This window comes from Gekko japonicus, unplaced genomic scaffold (assembly GCF_001447785.1).
Source record: "Gekko japonicus isolate JY-2015 unplaced genomic scaffold, Gekko_japonicus_V1.1 scaffold347, whole genome shotgun sequence".
NCBI classification, from domain to species: domain Eukaryota; kingdom Metazoa; phylum Chordata; class Lepidosauria; order Squamata; family Gekkonidae; genus Gekko; species Gekko japonicus.
This window is the reverse complement of record NW_015173133.1, coordinates 681,926-702,994: the sequence shown is the minus strand read 5'-3', so window position 1 is coordinate 702,994 and position 21,069 is coordinate 681,926. Positions and strand designations below refer to the sequence as shown.

The 21,069-nt window shown below is 43.1% G+C and overlaps 1 protein-coding gene across 1 annotated transcript in view; it reads right to left on the bottom strand.

Annotated features, from left to right (window-relative positions):
• Positions 1 to 14,291, bottom strand: part of MLLT4 (myeloid/lymphoid or mixed-lineage leukemia; translocated to, 4) — a 170,694-nt gene extending 156,403 nt beyond the window's left edge. Inside the window, exon 1 of the mRNA XM_015422166.1 lies at positions 13,851 to 14,291. Coding sequence (XP_015277652.1) covers positions 13,851 to 13,964 — 114 coding nt within the window. The 5' untranslated portion in view covers positions 13,965 to 14,291. The remainder of the gene's footprint in view (positions 1 to 13,850) is intronic.
• Positions 14,292 to 21,069: the final 6,778 nt, after the last annotated feature.

Here is a 21,069-nt window from a genome sequence, read left to right as displayed (position 1 = left end):
GGGCTCCAGCGGTGAGGCCTGAGTGGCCTCACCAATCTCCTCCCCCCCCGCTCAAACAGCGAGGCCCGAGCGTCTTCTAGCCACCCGGCCCCGCTGAACTCTTCTCCCCCCCGGCTCAGGACCCACCGATCACCTTCCCCCCCCGCTCTGGCGGCGAGGTCCGAGTGGCGTCCGGCCACTTGGGCCTCCCAATCTCCTCCCCCTCCCTGTCTTGGGCCTGGCCGATCTCCTTCCCCCAACCCACCCTGACTCCGGGGCGAGGCCTGAGTGCCTTCCAGCCGCCGGCCCGCCAGTTTCCAGAGCGTTCTCTGCGCGTGCGCAGGGAACGCTCATTTAATTTTTACTTTTTACCTAATTTAAATATTTTTTCAACTTTTAATATTTTTTTGCACACCTGGGCATTGCACCACGTGTGCAGGAAAATCTCCTTGCCCCCCAGGTGCCCCCGATGTGCAGATTTAGATATCCGCACAGAGGGGGCAACTTGGCTATTAGATATATAGATAGATATATAGATGAATGGCTGTGCTAAGGAACAAATAAAGCTGCCAAATAATAGGTCAATTAATATTTGACCTTTAAATTGATGGACATCACAATCCAATATTTTTGCTTCACCAAAACGAACTCAAAGATATTAATATACCCCTAAAATTATTTTTGAAAAGCTTGTCTTCCATTCCAACAATAAACAGAACAAATTCTTCATTAATGATCAGTTATAAGTTTCTATTAGCTTTTATTTTAAATATATATTCCAATGTTCTTATTTATACCAGAAAGGAGGTACTGCTAAGTTCAATTAACTCGCTCCCAAACTGTCCAGAAGGGTACAAATTCTTCATTTGACATGTTCAGTGAAACAGCAAAAATGCTGATGTTATGTATAAAATGCTCATTTCAAAAATTATATAAGAGGTTTACAACTGTAACAATGCTACCCAGTAACTCTCCTCCATGTCTATAATACCTCAGCATAATTGTCTTCTAGTTATTGCTTCATCACACAGCTTCCTACTCCACCTATGTTACACTGGCCAAACAAGAAATTCTTTTTCACAAACTCTCTTTACTTCCCATACTTATCACAATCAAAAACAGCTGCTCAGATTAAAAACACACTGATAAAACCAAGAGATGTAACCTGCTGAAGGTAATTTTGTTAGGCCAGCATATCCTGCCAAAAAAAGAAAGCAAGTTTTCACATTGATTTTGGCTCAAGAATTCCAAAAGTAAACAGCTAGGGAGGGGGGCACAGAACAATGCTAAGGAGGTGAGGGTTGCCACAAAGATAAGAAGTGTCCCAGGAGGAAATGGAAATGGTACGGGGGGGTACCTCTAGACAGGGCCCCCCAGGGCAGTGGACGACCAGGAATTTTCCTAGTAATTATAATGGTTGGTCCACCACCCCTATATGAATCAAAGCCAAAGCTAATGTTCATATTTATTTGTCTTGGTGCACATAATTGATAAAATACTGTAACTGCCAGTCTGAAATTGAACTAACTAGTAATGGACGTGATGCTATGGAGAGTGAAAGTAAAACTGATCTGCCTCAGTGACCTTTATGGAAGAGAAATTAAATTCTGCTTAAGTATATCATGAACAGTTCTTCAAGCTAAAATTAATATAGGTTAACAGTTTTCAGAGCCTTCAGAGTTTCTTTCCATAAAATTTAAATAATGTAAGTGAAGTATAGAGGAGCTGCGGTGGCTCAAGAAGTGAAGTATAAGCTATATTGTATTATTCCAGTAGTAATAATATCCACATAGAACTTTCAATATTTTTCAACATTTAACCCATATTTGATTTCTTTCCAGTAAAATATTTCAGTTCAACTATTTATTGCTATTGGAATATAAAATTAGTATGATGTAATTATTAAATTATGTTTAACAACAGAAGTCAAATCACACTTTCTTTAGGGAATCAGAAAGTTTCTCATCCCCCCCCCCCCCCGGAAAACACATCATCAATCTGTGTCTGGAAATACTAGATTGCTTTGAAAATGGGGTGGGGCGACAGAGTTCTAAAACAATGTGCATGATCCACCTGAATCTGAGCAATTTTAAATTCTGTTTATTTCAAATGAAAATGCCAATTAAACTTAGAAGCACTTAACTTTGCCTGGGGTACACCTAATGAAGTTGCAGTATGTCTACTGGGCTTCTCACTAGATGTCACGGCTCAGGTGGGGTGTCACCTGATGCTGCCACCACTCTGGTTCCAGGCTCCTCTGAGAAGGCCCAGAGCACCCTCCCAGGCCTTTAGACCTCCCTTTTTGCCAAATAATAGGCGTGAGGACCAGGCAGAGTGAACAATGAAAATAGTTTATTTTATAGAAGGTCAAACAAACAAGGTGCAGAATAATAACAGTAAGTGAGTGAAAAGAAAAGAAATCAAATGCCCCAACGCGTCTAAATATTGTCCCTAACTCACTATCAAGTGGCCTTAGACTACTCACCCTTCCCTCAGGATGAGGGTTTCTTCCCCACAGCAGCCTCAGTCCCTTCTGGCTCTGTTCCCTGGGAAGAAGAACAGCTTTCCCTCTTGTACCAGTTCCTATATTCCCCCAGCTCTCTTCTTCCCTTTTGGTCAAAATCAGTGCCAAAACTTCCCAAGGTCTCCTGGGGTTTGTAGGCCCAGCCTCCCTTACTGCTAGCCAGGCTCCCTGGGCCTGGTAAGCCTCTGGTGGCACAATCCAGATCATGACACTAGCATTATACAGTTTAATGTTATCTTTATTGTTTAGCTTTCCTTCTTACCCTTGTAAGCTCTAAGTATACTAGGTCTGCAATTAGCTGGTAGCCAAGACACACCCAAGCATTCCCACCAGGAAAACTAAAAAGTCCACTCAGATACAGGGAAATTGGATTGGATCCAGTATAAAGTTTTAGCTTGTGCTAGCTGTGCTAAATCAAACCAATTGTATTCGTATTGTTTCCACTTGTGCAAGATGGTGTGCAAACAGTTTCTTGGCACTATAACATGTAGGAAGAAAAGCACTAGGTGTTACAGAAGATCTTGTGCAAGCAGAACTGCTCTAAGTCTATTTATGTTTCTGCTTGAGCATTGCTGGATCCAAGCCAGTGTTACATACAGCTCACTCAAACTCCCTCCTAACCTTCTTAATGAATACCAACTCTAATGCAAGAGAGAGAGTAGCTTTTTTTCTGTCCCACAGTTACACTGAGACTGAAAATTATACCACACTACACTGGAAACATGGAGAAAGGAGACAGCAGACAGAATGGACTGATTTAAATCAAGGAGACTGAAAAAGAACCATTTAAATCACTGACCTAAATTGTGTTTCCCACTTTCTAACAAACATATATCCCAAATGAATAAACATAGCGAATGGTGACTGTAACAATCAGAACAGATTGGTTTGTACTGCAAACAGAATTAGTATATAGGAACATATTCCATGTCCTCTGACCATGTAGCCAACATGCCTTTTCCTGTATAATTGCTTAAGGGCAACAGAACATGCCTACAACCTTCCAAGCTTCCAAAACTAAATGACTGAGCATGACACAAGAACAAAGTTTTAGTCCAATGGCACCTTAAAATTTAATTCTGGGTATAAGCGTTTGTGTCCATGCACACTTCATCAGATACCAGTATCGATGACGTGTACATGCACACAAAAGCTTATACCCAGAATTAAACTTTGTTGGTCTTAAAGATGGCACTGGACTAAAACTCTGTTCTATTGCTTCAGACCAACACAGCTACCCATCTGAATTTATCTTCAAGCAAGACAATGTTTTTGTTAACAAATGCTGAGGCAAGTGGAACCTGGGATAGATATCCACATGCTAAAAAATTGTTTGCAGTGCTCAAATACAGGGATACACTGTATTTGTACATGGTATAATCTGCTCTGAGATTTAAGGAGTAAGAGTGAGGTACTTAAAACTAATGATGGTTTCCATCATTATAAGATGTTAATATTGCCTTCCGTAGGATCAAGCAAAGATGTTTAGTTTTGAAAGCCTTACTGATCACCTTATCTAATGTTAAGTAAAGATTTCCTTTATGTAGTTAGTTGGCATCTGGTCATTTTGACCAAAGCTTTGAACAAGATCCTGGCAAGGATTTAGGGCATCACACTCCAAACAGACCCCGTAATTTCAAAAGTAAACCACACCATTATCTACCTATACTGAGCATGTACTCCAACAGCAGCATTCCAGATACACTGGTTGACGTGCTTATAAACTCAAGGAATTCCCGTTTGATTTCTCTTATATAATCTCTGAAGAATATCTTAGTGACATTTCTACATACCAAGCCAGTGATTCAAACATAGCTGTCTTGCCACCAAACTGAACAAATAATGCTTTATTTGTAGCTTTAAGTGATTCAATCACTATTAAGTCTGGCTTTAGGTTCAAAAACCTGAAATGTACAAGATCCATAGACTCCCAATTAACTTCAAAAGAATCACGAGGCATCCATCAATACTTATAAAGTGGGATCTTTTATTTTAAAAAATAATTTATTACCATCAATTCAGTTACAAAAAAGCAAAGATACACATTATAATTCTACTAGTAGTAAATCCCATTATAAAAGGCATACAACAAGTTCTAGAAAGATTGTGGCTTCGCCCTCCTCCTTGGCTGCTTTCTCCCACATGGTGCCAGCCCCCATCTGCTTGCAGTCCGCCCAGGCACCTGCACTTGGCCGCAGCCAACAACGCCCGCTGTGGGGACACCATGGTCGGCCTCTGCCTCCTCATCCTCCGCCCGCCGGAGTGTCCGGCCCGTCCTTCGCCTCCCCGCATAGTGAGCTGGGCAGCACTTCTGTGGGTTCGCAGCTCAGCCAGCTAACTGCTCCCGGCCGCAGCCGATGACGACTGCCGCCACAGCACCATCTTCGGTTTCAGCCTCCTCAGTCTCCGCCCACAGGAGCGTCTGTCGCATCCCTCAGCTCCCAGAACACTGAGGCAGAGATGCTGGCCGCTGCTTCTGTGGGCGGGACTCTGGAAACGCAGCCAGTGGATTGGGACACCTTCTGAGTGACAGCTCAGGGACCCAACTGATTTGGGAGCGCATGGAATGTTGCCACTCGAATACAGAATTATATATAAGGAGAGACATACTACTTCACCTATAAATATAAGTATTTACTACATGCTCACATTCACATGTAAGATAAACCCTTTATCTCTGACTGCTGAAGATAATGGTAGGGGATAGATGCTTACTGCACTTTCCTCATACACATAATAGATCACTAGTAATTGTGCTATCAAATCTATAGAAATCTTTCTTTTCAGACTTCTCAAGCCATAGAAAAGCACACAAAGATATTTTGATAAAGTTCCACTCCATTGCAAGCAAACTTGGATCAATTTGCTTCCCTGCACACTTAGAAATTGTTTGCAACCTTGAAGCTCTATAGTAAATTAGCTATGTCAGATCCTCTAATATCTTTGACATTATGAATAACTTTTACATTAGCCCTCAGCCTCTTGCTATCCCAAATGAAGGTATTCAGTAACTTCTGCCAATCCCCAATCAAATGTTCAGGAATATTAACTAAAAATGTCCCTAGTAAAAAGTTTAATTTTTTTGCAAAATGCCTAATAAAGGTAGCTTTAAGGCTGCCCAAATGACAAATTTTGCTTTAACTATATTTTAAAGTGTAGTTGGATAAATTATTAGGAAGAAATTGTTGGTAAAATTAATGAGATGTGGCCATTGGGGGGGGGGGGGGGGAACGGGGGTGCGGGGGGGAAGCACCTATTCAATCATAGAAGCTGCAGCCAGAAAGCAACAAAAAGCACCGAATCTCACCACAATGAGATAATGGGACAATAAATAATGGAAATAAATAAGTCTAAATATGTCTATATGTACATAGATAATAACAACCAGAAAAACTCAGGGAAAAATAAGGTAACACTGAAATTCATGCTTATTTCCAAACAAAGACGCTTAGGATCATGATACTAGCACACCACTTGAACAATGAACAAAATCAGGAACGTTCAGCCTGAACACTACCTAATTCAGCAGTTTAGTAGGACTGAGCAATAAAACAAAGTACCAAGAATCAGAATGCTCACTGAAAGTTTTATTAGTTGAGAACACACAAACCCTATGAATGCTAACAAAATACTTCTGCCTTTGTTCATCCATTTTTCTCCCTTTATTCATTTTTTACTAAGCAACAAATATGTACTGTTTAAATTAAAAAAGAACTCTTGCTGAAGTTTAAAATCACACATGAAGAGCAAAATACCATATTTACTCAAAAGGAAGGTGACCCAAACTAAGACACACACCCCTTAAAAATGTTACACACACACACACACCCCTCCAAAAAAAAAATTACTGGACATCCAGAAGGAGGTAGCACCCAGAGACAGAGGGAGCCACACAGATGAATCCAGCAGTTCATCAGCAGAAGGTGCTAAAGGTCAACCATCTTCCCAGCTTTCCCTTCCCTCTAGCAGCAATTTTTGATCCCAGAAAAGTTGGTTCACAGCGCTACAGGACCCACATGGAACAAAAACTCCACAGCTTGGAAAGTTGCAGGAGGGAGCGGAAAGGGGGGAAATGCTTCCTTTTGCTTCTTCTGTGGCTATTACTCCATGTAGGCTACATGTCCCTAGAAATAAACTTTCCTGGGTTGGAAAGGACTGCTGGGGGTAGGGGAAGCCAGGAAGATCCGTGCTATTTGGACTGGATCCATCCCAAAGTTACGATCTTACCAGTGTCAAGCCTAGGGCCAGGGGCCACAGACCAAGAGAAATGTGCAGAAGGAAATCAAACCTAGCATAAGGAGGTATATCTATGTGAGAAACAAGAGTCAGACGCTCAGAGCCATGGAAGAACCCTCTCTACCACTGAGCAACCCTCACCTTGTCTTCCTACTGTTCCTTTCAGCATGTGTGCAAAGAGGCAGAAGGTGTGGTGCCTTTGAGTGTGTGTGTGTGTGTGTATTATTATGTATGATTTATTGTTGCAAATTATTAATATTTATGGTAAAGCACACGAGGTTTTGCTTTCCATCTGAAAAAGAGATGAACTTTTGCCTACCAGCTATCAGTCCTGCATCTGAAAAGCTTCTGGGCACTTAAGTGTGGAGGTCTGTGAACTGTTCTTAACTGTGGCCCTTTTTTTCAAGTAAATTACTTGGCATCTTTGCATTATGAAAAAAAAAAGCCAAACAGAACTCAGTGATTTCACAGCTGCCTCACTCATCACCACACCAGAATCTAGCCAAGTTGAGAATTCCCTCCCTGAGGAACATTTCTAATTGATATTCTTTTAGATTTTAATTTCAGTGAGTTTCAGCACTGATTCCTCTGTAAAAAAAAAAAAGATTAAAAAAAATAAGTGGATATGTACGGTATGTTTTTTTCTCTCTTGAAGATCTAAATTATGTTTTTAATAATTTCACACTGTATGAATTTAAGGCTCTAAAAAGATTAAAAGAACAGAACACAAAAAGTAATTCACCACAGGTGGATCAATACTTTAAATAATTAGGAACCAGTCCTTACCAGAGCCAAGAAAAAAATATTTAAACTCCCAGGAAAAAGTATTTACAGCACAAGCAACCAGACAATGTCTGCATTTAACTTATACCCTTCCATTTGGCATAAGATAATGATGAATAAGGAACAAACTTCAACCACCCCTTTTCAAAGCATGATCCAACACAAACGAGAACAATCTAACATACCAGATAGTAGTACTAGTATTCTTTTCTTGACCGATCATGTATTTCTTTCACAGGAGCAAGTAAATGTTGTGCATCAGTTAGCATCCACCAAAGATATGAGAGACCAGGCTGGATTCAAAACCATTTCTCTCCAGCTAACCTTTAGTTGCATCATGTTGAATTTATGGTAATACTGTATTTATTTGACAGTGTATTTCACTGACAGAGATTGCAGGTAACTATTTAGCCCAAGGAAAAATCCAAAAACTATGTTATACCTTTTGTTAGGAACAAAACCCAACATGGTGTACAAACTTTTTTTAAGTCTCCAGAACTTTCATGAAGCTAGATATAACAGACACAAAAGAAGGGGGAGGTGTTTCAGACATGATTTAATGCCTGTTTTCTTCATTCTATGCAGTATGCTTTTTATGCATACCCCTTTGGGAGGAGGACTTATCAGGGGTTTTATTTCATATGTTTTAAATTATGGTTTTTATATGAGGATTTGTAGGCCACCTTGGTGAGATATAACCATTTTAATCAGTAAACAAATAATAAAAAGCCAACAGCTGATCAAATGTTTCTTCAGCACCAAATGGAACAAACGTATCCCTTCAAAAGCAGAGGTAAAACATGGTAGTCCTGGGAGGAGACTATTTTTGAGGTTTCTCCTTCCCACCATTTGATATATTAGCCAATTTGAACTTCACTGACTGTTTACCTAGCACATCAGCTAAATTTATTTAATTTTGTTAATATGATTACCATGTTTTCCCCTGCTTCTGGCTTTTCAGAGAACCCATGCATTCCACTGATGCTACAGAGACATTTGATCAAACCAGTGGTTATTGTATTTTCAACTGAAGTTTGCCACTCCACCCAGCACCATCTAATCTATTCAAGTCTGCAGCATGTTTTATTCAGGATGAAGATGAGTTACCAAAATCAAAAGCCGGGGAAATTTTTTTTTAAATTCAACCTAATAAAAAGTTCTGGAGAACTTTAAAACTGGGAAGGGATAATTATGTACACTGCTCTGAGTTCTTCACATCAAAGACCCATTCAGCCATTATGACTAACAGCTAGCAAGGGACCTGTCCTCCATGAATTCGTCTAACTCCCTTTTAATGCCATCTTAGGTAGCAACCATCACAACACAGAGTTTCAGGAAGCTCCACCAGTTAATTACATGATATATAAAGAATTACTTTAGTTCATCTATCCGGCACCTACTCCCCGTGTATTTCATTGGGCAGTGCTAAATTTTACTAATTTAGAAGAAAAATGCACTCACTTTACTTCCTACAGACTAAGATCACTTGTTATCTTGAAAACATTTGTCCTCCCCAAGACACGTTTTAGCAGTGCTGCACTTACCTGACTGAACACCTGACAACTGTGACAGAGGTACAAATATGTAGGGAATGTCAGAGAGGTACAAATATGTAGGGAATAACAGCAAAGTCAAAGCAAACAACTTTATTTCTTCATTTTTCCAATTGAAAAGTTGTAAACTTGGGGGTATATTAGGGGGGAGAACCCTCATGAAATATCCTCTCTCTCAGGACAAGCTAAAAAAAGTAACACAAGATTTCACTCATTCAAAATACTGTCCAAGATCTGTGCAGTATGAAGATTCTTATGCAAGAAAATCTGCAACATTAGATAATGATCATTCCTGTCTATATTGTGAACATACGCAACACGCAAAGCCTAAATGCATCTCTAAACTTATGGCATGCTGTCATGTTCATTTGGTAACCTCTGGCCAGTCTCATTCTCCTGTCCTCACAACAATACTGTGAGGTGAAGTGGAAGACTGAAGAATAATGTACACTGCCCCCAAGCTTCTTGCAGGAAATGCAACCTAAGAGTGTAATTAATGAAAATAAATCTTGAAAATTGTAAGGAACATACAGGGTCCACTCTTTGCCTGTGGACTGGTACTTGCCTTTTACCGGGAAACTTTGATGTAGTGTGGCGAAGATGGACTTGAAATCAGTAATCTGAATCTGCTGTCCTCTTAATCTGCCCCCGCCCAATGGTAAACCTTTTTACCTCTCTCCTTAAAGGACTAACACAATGACACCCTACTACAAGGAAACAAGCAGCTAATTGCCTTGCCTTACTGGAGTATAAAGAAAGTCTGTTTGAGCACTTATGGTCACAAGCAGCAGGGAGGTTGGCATTTCTCCACTGTGCACAATGCAGGTCCACCTGCTCAGGAAAACACATGAGACGCAAGCATTTTGAGCTGCTTCCTTTACTTCAAGATAAACCTTCTTTGTAACATAGTTGCCCCAGTTTCCCGAGCCAGGATGTTACGCCAATCTCCTCAACCACCCTCTCTACCCTAGTCCAGCCTAAGGCTCTTTCAGGCTACCCCCTTTAAGACCCATCCCAGGAAATGCACCTGCTGCTGCAAACAGGGCCCCTCCCCAATCCATGTGCCTAACCTCTGCTGTAAACTGAGCAGGATGCCATCTTGTACCATGGCAACAATGACTACTAGCCAGCCATGCCCTAGCTAGTTTATGCATGGCCAGACTCTTCCAGCCATCGGTCAGGATGGGACAGGCAGTGCTTGATCTTCCAAGGTGGTGGTGACCTGCCCTGTGGGGCTTCCACAGCAACAGCCAACAGCTCCTCCACCACAGCTGATGCCCCCTCCATTTCCAGCCCAGGGCCTTCCTCATCACAGCCAGAAGGAGGCAGGAGAGAGAAACTACAAAATGTATGTTGTTATGAGTAACAAAACCTTAGGGGAGAAAGCCTCAGGTAGAAAACCTAAGATGTATGTATCCAGGCAGCAAAGGATGTAGACGTATATAGCTTTCTCTCCTCTCTCTACTATTAAGTATTTTTTCAATTTTTGTTTGAATATAGGATTTATACATATACATTTTACTACCATGATGCACTTTATGTTCTTAAAGGAACAGAATAAAAAGTGTAGGTTCAGTGATAAATATATACTGTATATTTCTCAAAATGTTTACAAAGGGAATCAGAAAAAAACACTTTGCCCTCCATGGCTTCAAATTTTCTGGAAGATTGACATTACTGTACCAAGGTACATAATGTATGAAACTTAAAGGGAGGAGATAGTTTCAGGGGGGTAGCAGTGTTGGTCTACAGCAGAGGAGCTAAATTCCAGTTCAGTAGCACATTAGAGACCAATATTTTCAAAGTATAAGTTTGTGATGGTTCAAAATGTCCTTCATCAGATACCAGGGAGGACAGACAACAAGGGATCTGGTTGCTACAGTTATTGAGATGTTCCCTCATAACACAGCCAAAGAGATGGCACAGCCACTGTAAGACACTGACAGGGAATGGCCCAGTCACCATTTCAACAACAGCGCTTCTATGTCCTGCTACTGTGCCACTGACAAAGCAAAACGTAACAGAAAATGGTACAAGAATCCACAGAACAAGAGTCCCTACACCATGTGGCCCTAGTTAGGGAAGCAACCGTTCTTAGAACCCCCTATGTAAACTGCCCAGAGACCCCCCTTGGGGTCAGGGCGGTATAATAAGTCGAATGAAATAAATAAATAAATAAACAAAGCAACACTCTTAACTCCACCACTAGGCATCCCATAGAATCCCCATTAACGCTGCTAGCCCCAAAATGAAGTATGCGTGAGAGAGAGAGAGTACTACAAACATAGAAGTACGACAAAAAGAAGCTATATAGAATTGTTACAGTGCATTAAAGACAAAATTAAATTACGCATCCTTACGATAAATGATGGCATTACATTCTAGCAACCTGAAAATCACAAATGCAGATTTTTATCATTATACACCAACATACATATTTTAAAAAACTGAACAATGTTCCACAGTACAACTTGCCACATATTTTTCAACAAGCAATTCCAGTTGCCCCAGTCTTATCACGTTGGGAAATTTTTTCTTCATAGAAGAAGGTATCATGATATATTGCACAGGTGACATAAGACAACTAGATTTTCAAGTCTTAGTTGGCAGCTGCTAACATAATGACTGCACAAACCTAACCTGTCATAAAATCAGAAGGGAGGCCAAAGAAAAATACTGATGTAAAATTACACACCAATGTTTTTATGAACCCAATGATCCTGTGTGAATGAAAATCTGAACTGGCAAACTACTGCTGTCCAAAATTAAGAAAGGCTAACTGTATTCATGCTAATAGTTACTGAAAAGATGGTCTCTCTCAGTGACTACCTGTACAAGAGTTCATCCATTACAAACTCAAATACTACATAAAAGTCATGAGAATGAGAACATAAAAATATGAAACTGCTTTATAACTTTTGTCCATCTAACTGAATGTTTTCTGTGTTGACTGGCAGCAGCTCTACAGCCACTGGAGCAGATAAAAGTCTTTCACCCCCGCAGCTGTTATCTGAGATCTTTTAACTGGAAATGCCAATATTGAACCCAGGACCATCTGCATGCCACACAGATGATCTACCACTGGCCCTTTCCCCAAAGACATTTCCTTCCCTCAAACCTAAGTCAGCTCAAAATGTTTTCAGAATCATTTTGTCTTGATGTTGCCCATTTAAAGCTAAAGAAAACAAATACATTATTAATCACTGGGCTTTTGTTAGCAACTGAAGAACAGAGCCAAAAGCAAGTGTAAATTTCCTTCTCTTCCATGAGAACAGGCACATGATCAGCCTTCACCCAATAAAGAGAGTACAATCCTGTTTTGACCGCAACAGAAAGAACTGCCTATTAATACTTCACCCACACCTTTCATACTGACTCACACATACACACTGACCAGCCAAAAAGAATGACACACAGTAATGGGGCGTGACCTGATTGTTCCTTTTTTGAGAAAACTATTAAGAAGAAATTACCCACTATATTTTGCCAGTACAGCTTGTCAGTTTTCAAGACAGTGAAACTTGATCATAATATTTACTTTAATAAAATACTGGCGTGTTCAGAGTTTCTGTAATCATTCATTCTGTCAGGTTTTTGTTACATCCTATGAATGCAACAATCCCTTCTCTTTTAGCCATCCATTCCACTACTCATTTTATTCGTCATTTCAAGAAAGTTATTTTCAGGCAGTGTAACACTTTTGCAAATTTTATCTTCCACCGTCAAACAACTATTACAAAAACCACCTGGATTCCCCTTTCCTAATCTATGAAAAGGTCCCACCCCAGATCTCAGAAGTCTCACACACCTATTACCAGATGCTCAGAAGTACTTTTTTCAACCTCCAACTACAAAGTAGAAAAACATCACACAAAACAAAGAATCCCTTTAAAATATTATAACGCTTATTGCTGTAAATTCTATGGAACTAAACCCTGGGTTTTCTCTCCTGAACAAAATACCAAAATTTTAATTACTGGGGAGCTGTCACTGTTTCTGTACACACTCTACTGAATCAGAGGAGCCCTTGGAAAGGAGGGGGGTTACGTTGGGGACCACCAGTTGGTTCTTGTAGGATGCAGAGAAGGGTTCAGAGAATACCAGGGCACCATCAAAAGGCAAGGCTGACCTGAAGATTTGCAAGGGGGCGGGGCAGGCAAGACAGCGAGGCCTGTATTGGAAACGGTGTCTCCTCCAAAGGAAAACGGGGGGGGGGGTAAGAACCGGGAACAACTCAATAGTGAGTGGTAGGCAGGAAAGGGCGAGAAACCCTCATCTACGGGACCAGGACAGAAACGGCGACAATGGAAAGGGCGAGGAGGAGGGGTATACACAGGTACTGGTGGGGATTATTTCCCCACTAAGAACAAGGGAAGGACGGTGGAAGTCGGCCTTCCTTCATCCAAATGGAGAGAGGAGTTTAGCGGGTGCCGGTTATCTCGCCTCCCCGAACGACGGCGACAGGGAGAAAGGGACCTTCTTCCTGGGAAGCGGTGGTGGGGGTGTGCCATACTGGAGCTGATGGGTCTCTCACCTCGGGAAGGGGCGGAGTCTCTGGTCGGCGAGGATGGAGGCGCTGGTAGGAAGCGCAGCCGCCGGCGGCCTCACCTCCATGAGGAAGAGGAGGAGGAAGGGGGGGGGCGTAGATGGACGAGGTATGTGCACTCTCGGGGGGGAGGAGCATGAGAGGTCGGGTGGTATCACCTCTCAGCTCCCCCCCCACCCCCCACCCCGAAAGAAAGGAAGGGGCCATCTCTTATTTCTCAATGGCTCACCTCAGTGGGGGGGCTGATCTCGAACAGGTCCAGCCGGTTCGCGTTCCAGTGGTTGATAATGTCGGCCAGCTTGCGCCGCTCCTCTTCCCGGCTGCCGCCACTACCGCCCGACATCCTCCTCAGCAGCCCTCTCGAAGCCACCCACACGCCGGGAGGGCCGCGGCGGGCCGCGCGGCTTCTACGCGGAGTTCCCGGTGGGTTGTAAAACGCGGGGCTGGGGAGTTTGGAAGAGGTCAGTCCTCTGGTGCCGCCCCTCGCCCGTACAAAACCCTTCTCTTTCACCAGCGCAGACTCTGCCCTCTTCGCTCTTGGGCAGACACTGGCTGGCTCCTGGCTCGGTGGCAGCGCTTCCTGCTCGGCAGCGTCTCTCCTTCGCCTCACAGAACGCCGCGGCCGCCGCCCGCCCGCCTGCCTCCCCGCCCCGGTTGTCTCCTTTCCTTGCCTCCCTCCCCGCCTTTTCTCACAGTGAGCGAGACACACACCGTTCCGTGCGCGTGACCGCTCAGCCGTTCCACCAGGAGCTCGTCACAAACGCCACTCACCTCCTCCTCCTCACCCACCCCTTCCTTGCGCGCGAGCGAGAGAGAGAGACACACACACAGAGTGCGTGCGTGTCGGGTCAACAACCGGCGAGTGCGCGCCCCGAAAGGGGCCGAGCGCGTGGTGCCCGCGCCTAGCAAAGCTTTTCTCTGTGCGAGGAGAAATTAGCAGTTGAGGGCGTTTTAGTTTGAACGGAGCGGACAGACAGAGCCGCGCAGTAGCCTGCCGAGGCAGCAAGAACAATGCAGGGTGGCGGCCGGAGGGGGTTGGGTTTACGTTTGGCTGTAGTCGCGGGTTGCGGAGGGACGCGAGTGGGTTTTTTTGTTAATTTACGAGTATTTTTTCTGAAGATTCAAAAGGCTTAAGGGGATTACAACCTGCTGGTGGGGTAAAAGAAATCTAAACAATAATAAAACATGCACTGTGAGAGAGTAGAACTTGTTGGGTCTGTGAGAACCGGGTTGAAGGCACATTTCATGGATTTATGTGGGAATTTCTCTTCCACCTGCAGTTTTCCATGTATAAAATAAGCATGATGGTAGCCTGTTAAAGTGGGATGGTTTCAAGTTACAGAAGACTTCTTCTAGCCGGCTTTGGCTGAGGTGGTAATGGAAGGCTAAGGATACAAGCCTAAAGTGCACTACTGAATTTACTCTTGAGTAAGCACAGTTAGGAGCATGTTGTAAAACTTTCCAAATCTCAGGCCCTTCCAACAACAGGAAGTACTCCCTGAAATCAGTGTAGTGCTGCACAACTGTCCTGCTGGGGTTTGGCATACCAATGGCAAGTTTACCCACTACCATCGCTGCTGCTCCCTTGCTGATCCTGTTGGTCTATTTATACTAACAGCAATCAGAATGGAAAGTGGGTACAGTAAGTAACCCAGTGCCACATTAAAGTTTTGGCATGACTGAGGATATCACAAAGTGGTTCAAGGCCTGGACTATGCTATAACCACCCATCAGTTTGCTATCAGTAGCAGCTTCCTGCCGGTCTTCCCGTTTTGTGTTTCCACCTTCCAGGGGGTGGTGCCACGGGTTATGGGGGAGGAGCAAATTAGCAAGACAAGGTGCACCTTGAATGTTGTTTTAGAGATGAAAATGGCTATGCCCAACAGTGAACAAGTACTGTATCATCTTGTTTTCCTTTGCCACAGCTCTGTAAAGTAGGCCAGTATTTTAACCCTGTTTTCTAGATGGAAGTGAGTCTGAGAGAAGGCAGTGGTTTGCCTAAAACCCCTATACTGTGTTCATGGATTTGAAGCAGGACTTTTCTCAGTTCACCATATACTCTTAAGATCCCTGTGCTACAAAGCCATTTTTAGCATATCTCACATTGAGCAATCACCATCTCCTTTACATCTGGAATTGAGCAGGCTTCCTGAGCAAGCAGGTGTACTTTCCAAATCCCAGCACCTCATTGACAAAAACTAGGCACTGTACTGACACATCCTCACTTTACTAACATGTCCTCACTGTGTGAACTGATGTAGGACACTTAACACACACACACAATGTGTTTCTTTATGAAAATCTGTGATTGTATCACATTTCCACTTGTGTTAATACTCTAAGTGATATATTGGGTTCAGTTGGCCATGGAGTTTTATGCTGTAACATCCTAAATAGCATAATTATATCTCAACATTTTATTTTGAAGGGACCATGGTAGGATTACTATTACAGAAAATAATGGATTTGGGTTTGGGCAGTCTGGGTTTACTTACGTTGTGTGGTCATTGAGTGGTCTTGAGCAATCCAAAGCTCTTCTTCCCATTTCCCTGGAGGAGTAATATAAATAGGCAAGACTAGCTGATTGAAGTGTACCAGCTCATTGTAATGTATACACCATTCTTTCAATTAAGGCCAGTGTACAATTGGTGTACTTATAGAGGCAGCATATGTTATTTATTATTTTATTTATTACATTCATTACATTTTTATTTGTCACATTTTTATTCTACATTTTCTCCAAGGAGCTCAGGACACTACATCAATCTCTCCTAATCCATTTTATCCCCACAACAACCCTGTGAAGTACAGAGACTAACTGGCCGAAGGCCACCAAGCAACCTTCACAGCAGAGTGGGGATTTAAAATTACATCTTCCATAGCCTAATCTGACACCTGTGGATGAGGGGACTGATAGAAGAGGTACATGTACATGTACATGAATATGGAGGGGCTCAGGTAACCAACTGAATGATTGTAACTAGCGTTACGAACCTCCAGGTAGGTCCTGGAGTTCTCCTGTAATTACAACTTATTCCCAGACTACAGAGATTGGTTCTCTTAGAGAATGACAGCTTCAGAGAGCAGACTCAAGTATACCATAATATAATTTCTAGAGTGGCTATAAAAAGTGGATGTCCTAGGTATGCCATTGAGACTAGAAGAATGATTGTTGCCTGTAAAGACACTAAAGGCCAGAGGATGGTTGGGAATAAAGAGAAAGATGGGACTTTTGTTAGCTGGTGTTCTCCTATGGATAATCAGTGGATTTTTCTCTTTAATGCTGAAAGAAACCTGAAGAGGTTTTTTTAGATTGAATGGAACATAACTGAATACTAATCAGTTATACCAGCACAGATATTTAGGCTGACAAGTTAGTATGGCATACTGAACACATGCATGCAGAAGTCTACAAGAGATGTAAGGCAGGAGAAAAGGCAAGGTGAAGTAACATGAGGTTGGAAATCAAAATCTGGATTTTGCTGAGAGGAAGTAATTTCACAATAACACGTTTCCAAGTATTAACTGTTCTGAGTCTTAGGAGACAAAGTAAAGATTCGAATAAATTTTTAATCACTAAAATAACCAATTAATTGCCAACTCACAGAAAAGGTATAATTCAGTGTGTTCATTTTGGTGCCTTTTTTTAGTAGGAAGTTATGGCGACCCTGGCCACTTCTCTCACTTAGAAGCAAGATTTTCCTTCTGTTTTTCTTTCCCATTACTGACTGGGCCAACCTAGTAATGTGTTTACTTCTTTGCTGAAGAACTCTGGCTGTCCCACCCTGTCCGAGTCTGATATTTTGGCTGTCGGTCAGCCCAGGAACCTGAGGGAAGGATCAGGAGCCCACTTAACTTAAACAAACTTCGGTGGCACTCGAGGTGTTTTGAAATTCAAAAATAACAAAATATTTTATTTAACATAAAGGAGAAAGGTCTGGTGAAATCAGGAGTTTAAATTTCTGAGGTAAAACCAGTACATGCACAGACTTTAGTTCTTATGTTTCAGGTTAATGAGAGTTTCCTAAGCTATTCAGTATTTTTCCTAACACTCCAGTACACTTTATTTGAGTATTGTCTGACTCTGGTACACACTTTCCTGTACCCAGACCCTAGTACACTAGGGTATACTAGTACTCATCTAGTACACTAGTACTCATCTTGCATTTTTAACTGATTCTTAAGGTTTCTAGAAGCAGTTTCTAACCAGACCAGACCAGGGATCTCTGCTCTCTTCAGAGCTAACTCCCTGTTTGACTGGGTAGGGAATTTTCTTCTCTTTCTAGAAGATCTATCCCCTTTCCTTGGCCTGAATAGGAGTCTTTGCCTACTTCCAAAATTTCCTTGCTCTGTCGGCTAAGGCTGAATTCTGAAACTGTCCGTACTCGACTCTTCTCAGCTAGGGCTGAAATCAGACTGTCAGTACTCAACTCAGTCAAGGTAGAAATCTGACTCCTCAGCTTGCAGCTCTCTCAAGTCTTTCTCTACTCAGCTGATGCTAACTAATCAGACTGCTTGGAGCAGCCTGTCACTCATGGCCCTCTGTTTCTGTGAATTAACCCCTCCCAGTCTTTCAGCTCTTTGTATAGCACTTATAAGCACTTATAGCACTTTAAGTTTTTTAAAAGTGCAGTCCGTCACAGACATCCATTTATAGATTCCAGTTCCTTGCTCCCCCTTCTGAGTACAAACCAGGTGGGGACACTCTGTGATAGAGCACATGCTTTGTATATGTAAAATCTAGTTTCAATCCATGGCAACTTCCATTTATGTATCCTTTTTTAATACTGTTGACTGTTCAGAAAAGTTTGTTATTTATTTATTATATAGTCCATTTTTCTCACTAAAACGCAAAGTAGATTACACGGTGTAAATTAGGGTTGCCAGTCTGGGCAGGGGTTCCCCTGGTTTTTGAATTCCTTTGGAGGTATCAGAAAGGTAGCTATGGTATTTATGTCCTAAAATCAAATTATGAGTTGGTTGCAAAATAAAGGTAGGATCAGATGAACCAGGTGCATGGAGAAGATGAGGCTGAGATTGGCGTAGGGTTGCCAGCTCTGGGCTGGAAAATTCCTGGAGATTTTGAGAGGTTAAGCCCAGGATGAGCAGAGTCTGGGGTTGGGAGGGTAGCTCAATGGGGTGGAATGCCATAGACTTCACCCTCCAAAGCAGTTATTTTCTCCAGGGGAACTGATCTCTGTAATCTAAAGATGAGCTGTAATGACAGGAGATCTCCAGGCCCCACCTGGAAGCTGGCAACCCTGGTGGTAGTAAGAAAGAAAAGACACTGCGTAGAAGGAAGCTGGATCTTGGAGTCTTGCTAGCAGTCTGAACATTGCCAGAAAGTAATAGATAATGAATATTGTGACCAGTGTTCCCTCTAAGCTGAGTTAGTGCAAGCTGGCTCACAGTTTTTTAGCCTCCGGCTCAAACGTTTTTGTCTTAGCGCAAAAAGAATGGCTCCAGAGCAAACTAATTTATGCAGTAGCCAAATAACTTGCTCACAATTCTAATGCCAGTAGCTGACGAAGTGGAATCTTTGCTCACAGGACTCCACAGCTTAGAGGGAACATTGATTGTGACGGGAAGCTGATGTTATAGCTTGTTGGACAAAGTTAGAGTCCAGTGGGCACCTTTACGATCAACAAAGTTTTATTCAAGGGCTGCATGAACTAGCAGAATCCAGTTGGAAAGTGCATTGAAAGTGGATTATTGTGTGTGTGTGTGTGACCGCAGCCAAGGTGTGAGCTTTTGTGTGCAAAGCGCTTTGCACACGAAAGCTCACGCCTTGAGTGAAACCTTGTTGGTCTTAAAGGTGCCGCTGGACTCTACATCTGTTGCACTGCTTCAGAACAACATGGCTGCCCACCTTGATCTTTCGTTATGGATTGTTGTTGGCTCAAAAATATGCCGATGGTGATTGGGGGAGTCGTTTGCGGCCAGTGGTGCTTTTGGAGTCTGAGGAGTCACAGGACAATTGCGGAGACGGCTGCTGCCTTGTGCATATTTTGCTGACCTGTGCCAGCCACTGTTGGAAGGGGTTGCTGGAACCATGGCTCCAGCATCACAGGGAAGAGCCCTTCTGCCTGAGGCCATAATGATCCAGTAAAGTTATCATTCATTTCAGAAGAGGTAGCGGTGATGGACGCAATAGTTTCCGAATTCATATTTAGAAGCTGTGTTAAGTGACGGATCTTCTCCAAGAACTCTCTTTATTCTGTGATATTGCTAAGTGCAGAAGAACTAAGGAGAACGAGGTAGCATGACCTCCTTCCCTTTAGAGAAGATTGCAGAACATCAGTCCGTCATATAGTTGTGATTAGATCTCAGCATTTTTTTGCAGTCAGTTGCATATGCGTCCCCCAGTTCAGATCAAGGCTGCGTAGCAGTGGGGGAGGTATGGTTTGGCTGATTGAAACTAAATATGCATACAGCACACACACAATTTGTCATTAGCCTGAAGAAGTGAGATAGTTAAAAATGCATTTCCTGCATTGTGTAGGGGGTTGGACTAGAATCACAGAGTTGGAAGGGGCCATACAGGCCATCTCGTCCAACCCCCTGCTCAATTCAGGATCAGCCTAGAGTCAGGGCCGGCTCACTCACTAGGCAAACTAGGCGATCGCCTAGAGTGGGCTGGCCCTTAGGGGTGCCAAACTGCACCCGGCCCCGTACTCTGGGAGTTCCTTGATTATTTGTGTTTTTCATTCTTCCTAGAATGCATTTATTTTTGAAAATTGGTGAGCGCTTGGGGGGGGCACAAGGGTTCCTTGCCTAGGGTGCAAAATAAGCTGGGGCCGGCCCTGCCTAGAGTATCCCTGACAAGTGTTTGTCCAGCCACTGCTTGAAGTCTGCTAGGGAGGGGGAGCTCACCACCTCCCTAGGTAGCTGAGTCATTGTTGCACAACTGACTGTTAAAAAGTTTTTCCTAAGATCCAGTCGGTACTGCCGGAGCTCCACTCCTGTGCGCTCCTGCAGGAAATGACCCCTGCGCTGACCCATATTTTGTTAGTCTTGAAGGTGCTCCTGGCCCCTTGCTCTTTTCTGCTGCAACAGAAAAGCCATCAGGAAGCCTGCCCCAGCAGTAATGCCTTAGCGACCCTGCCGACCCAACCTCCATAGTGGTTTCTAATACTCTCCCCCTCCCCCTCCTACGCAGGGACTTGGTCTAGTGAAGGAAAGGCAGGTTTTGATAGGGAGCAGTAGCATAGTGAATGTTCTGTTTGTCAGCCTGTCGTGCCACTCCTGGACCTCCGGTGAAGAGCCCCCAGTGGCTGTGGCGTCGGGTGACTTGGCTGGGCTCCAGGCGAGGTGGTCATACCAGGTGTTGGCAGAATCAAAAGGGGAGGGAGTTAAGAGGCCTCAGACTGACAGGGGACAGGGTTAAACTTCACCCCGAGTGTCCCTCTGTCCATACGGGGAGAACTTCTGCTGGGCTTCCCTCTCTC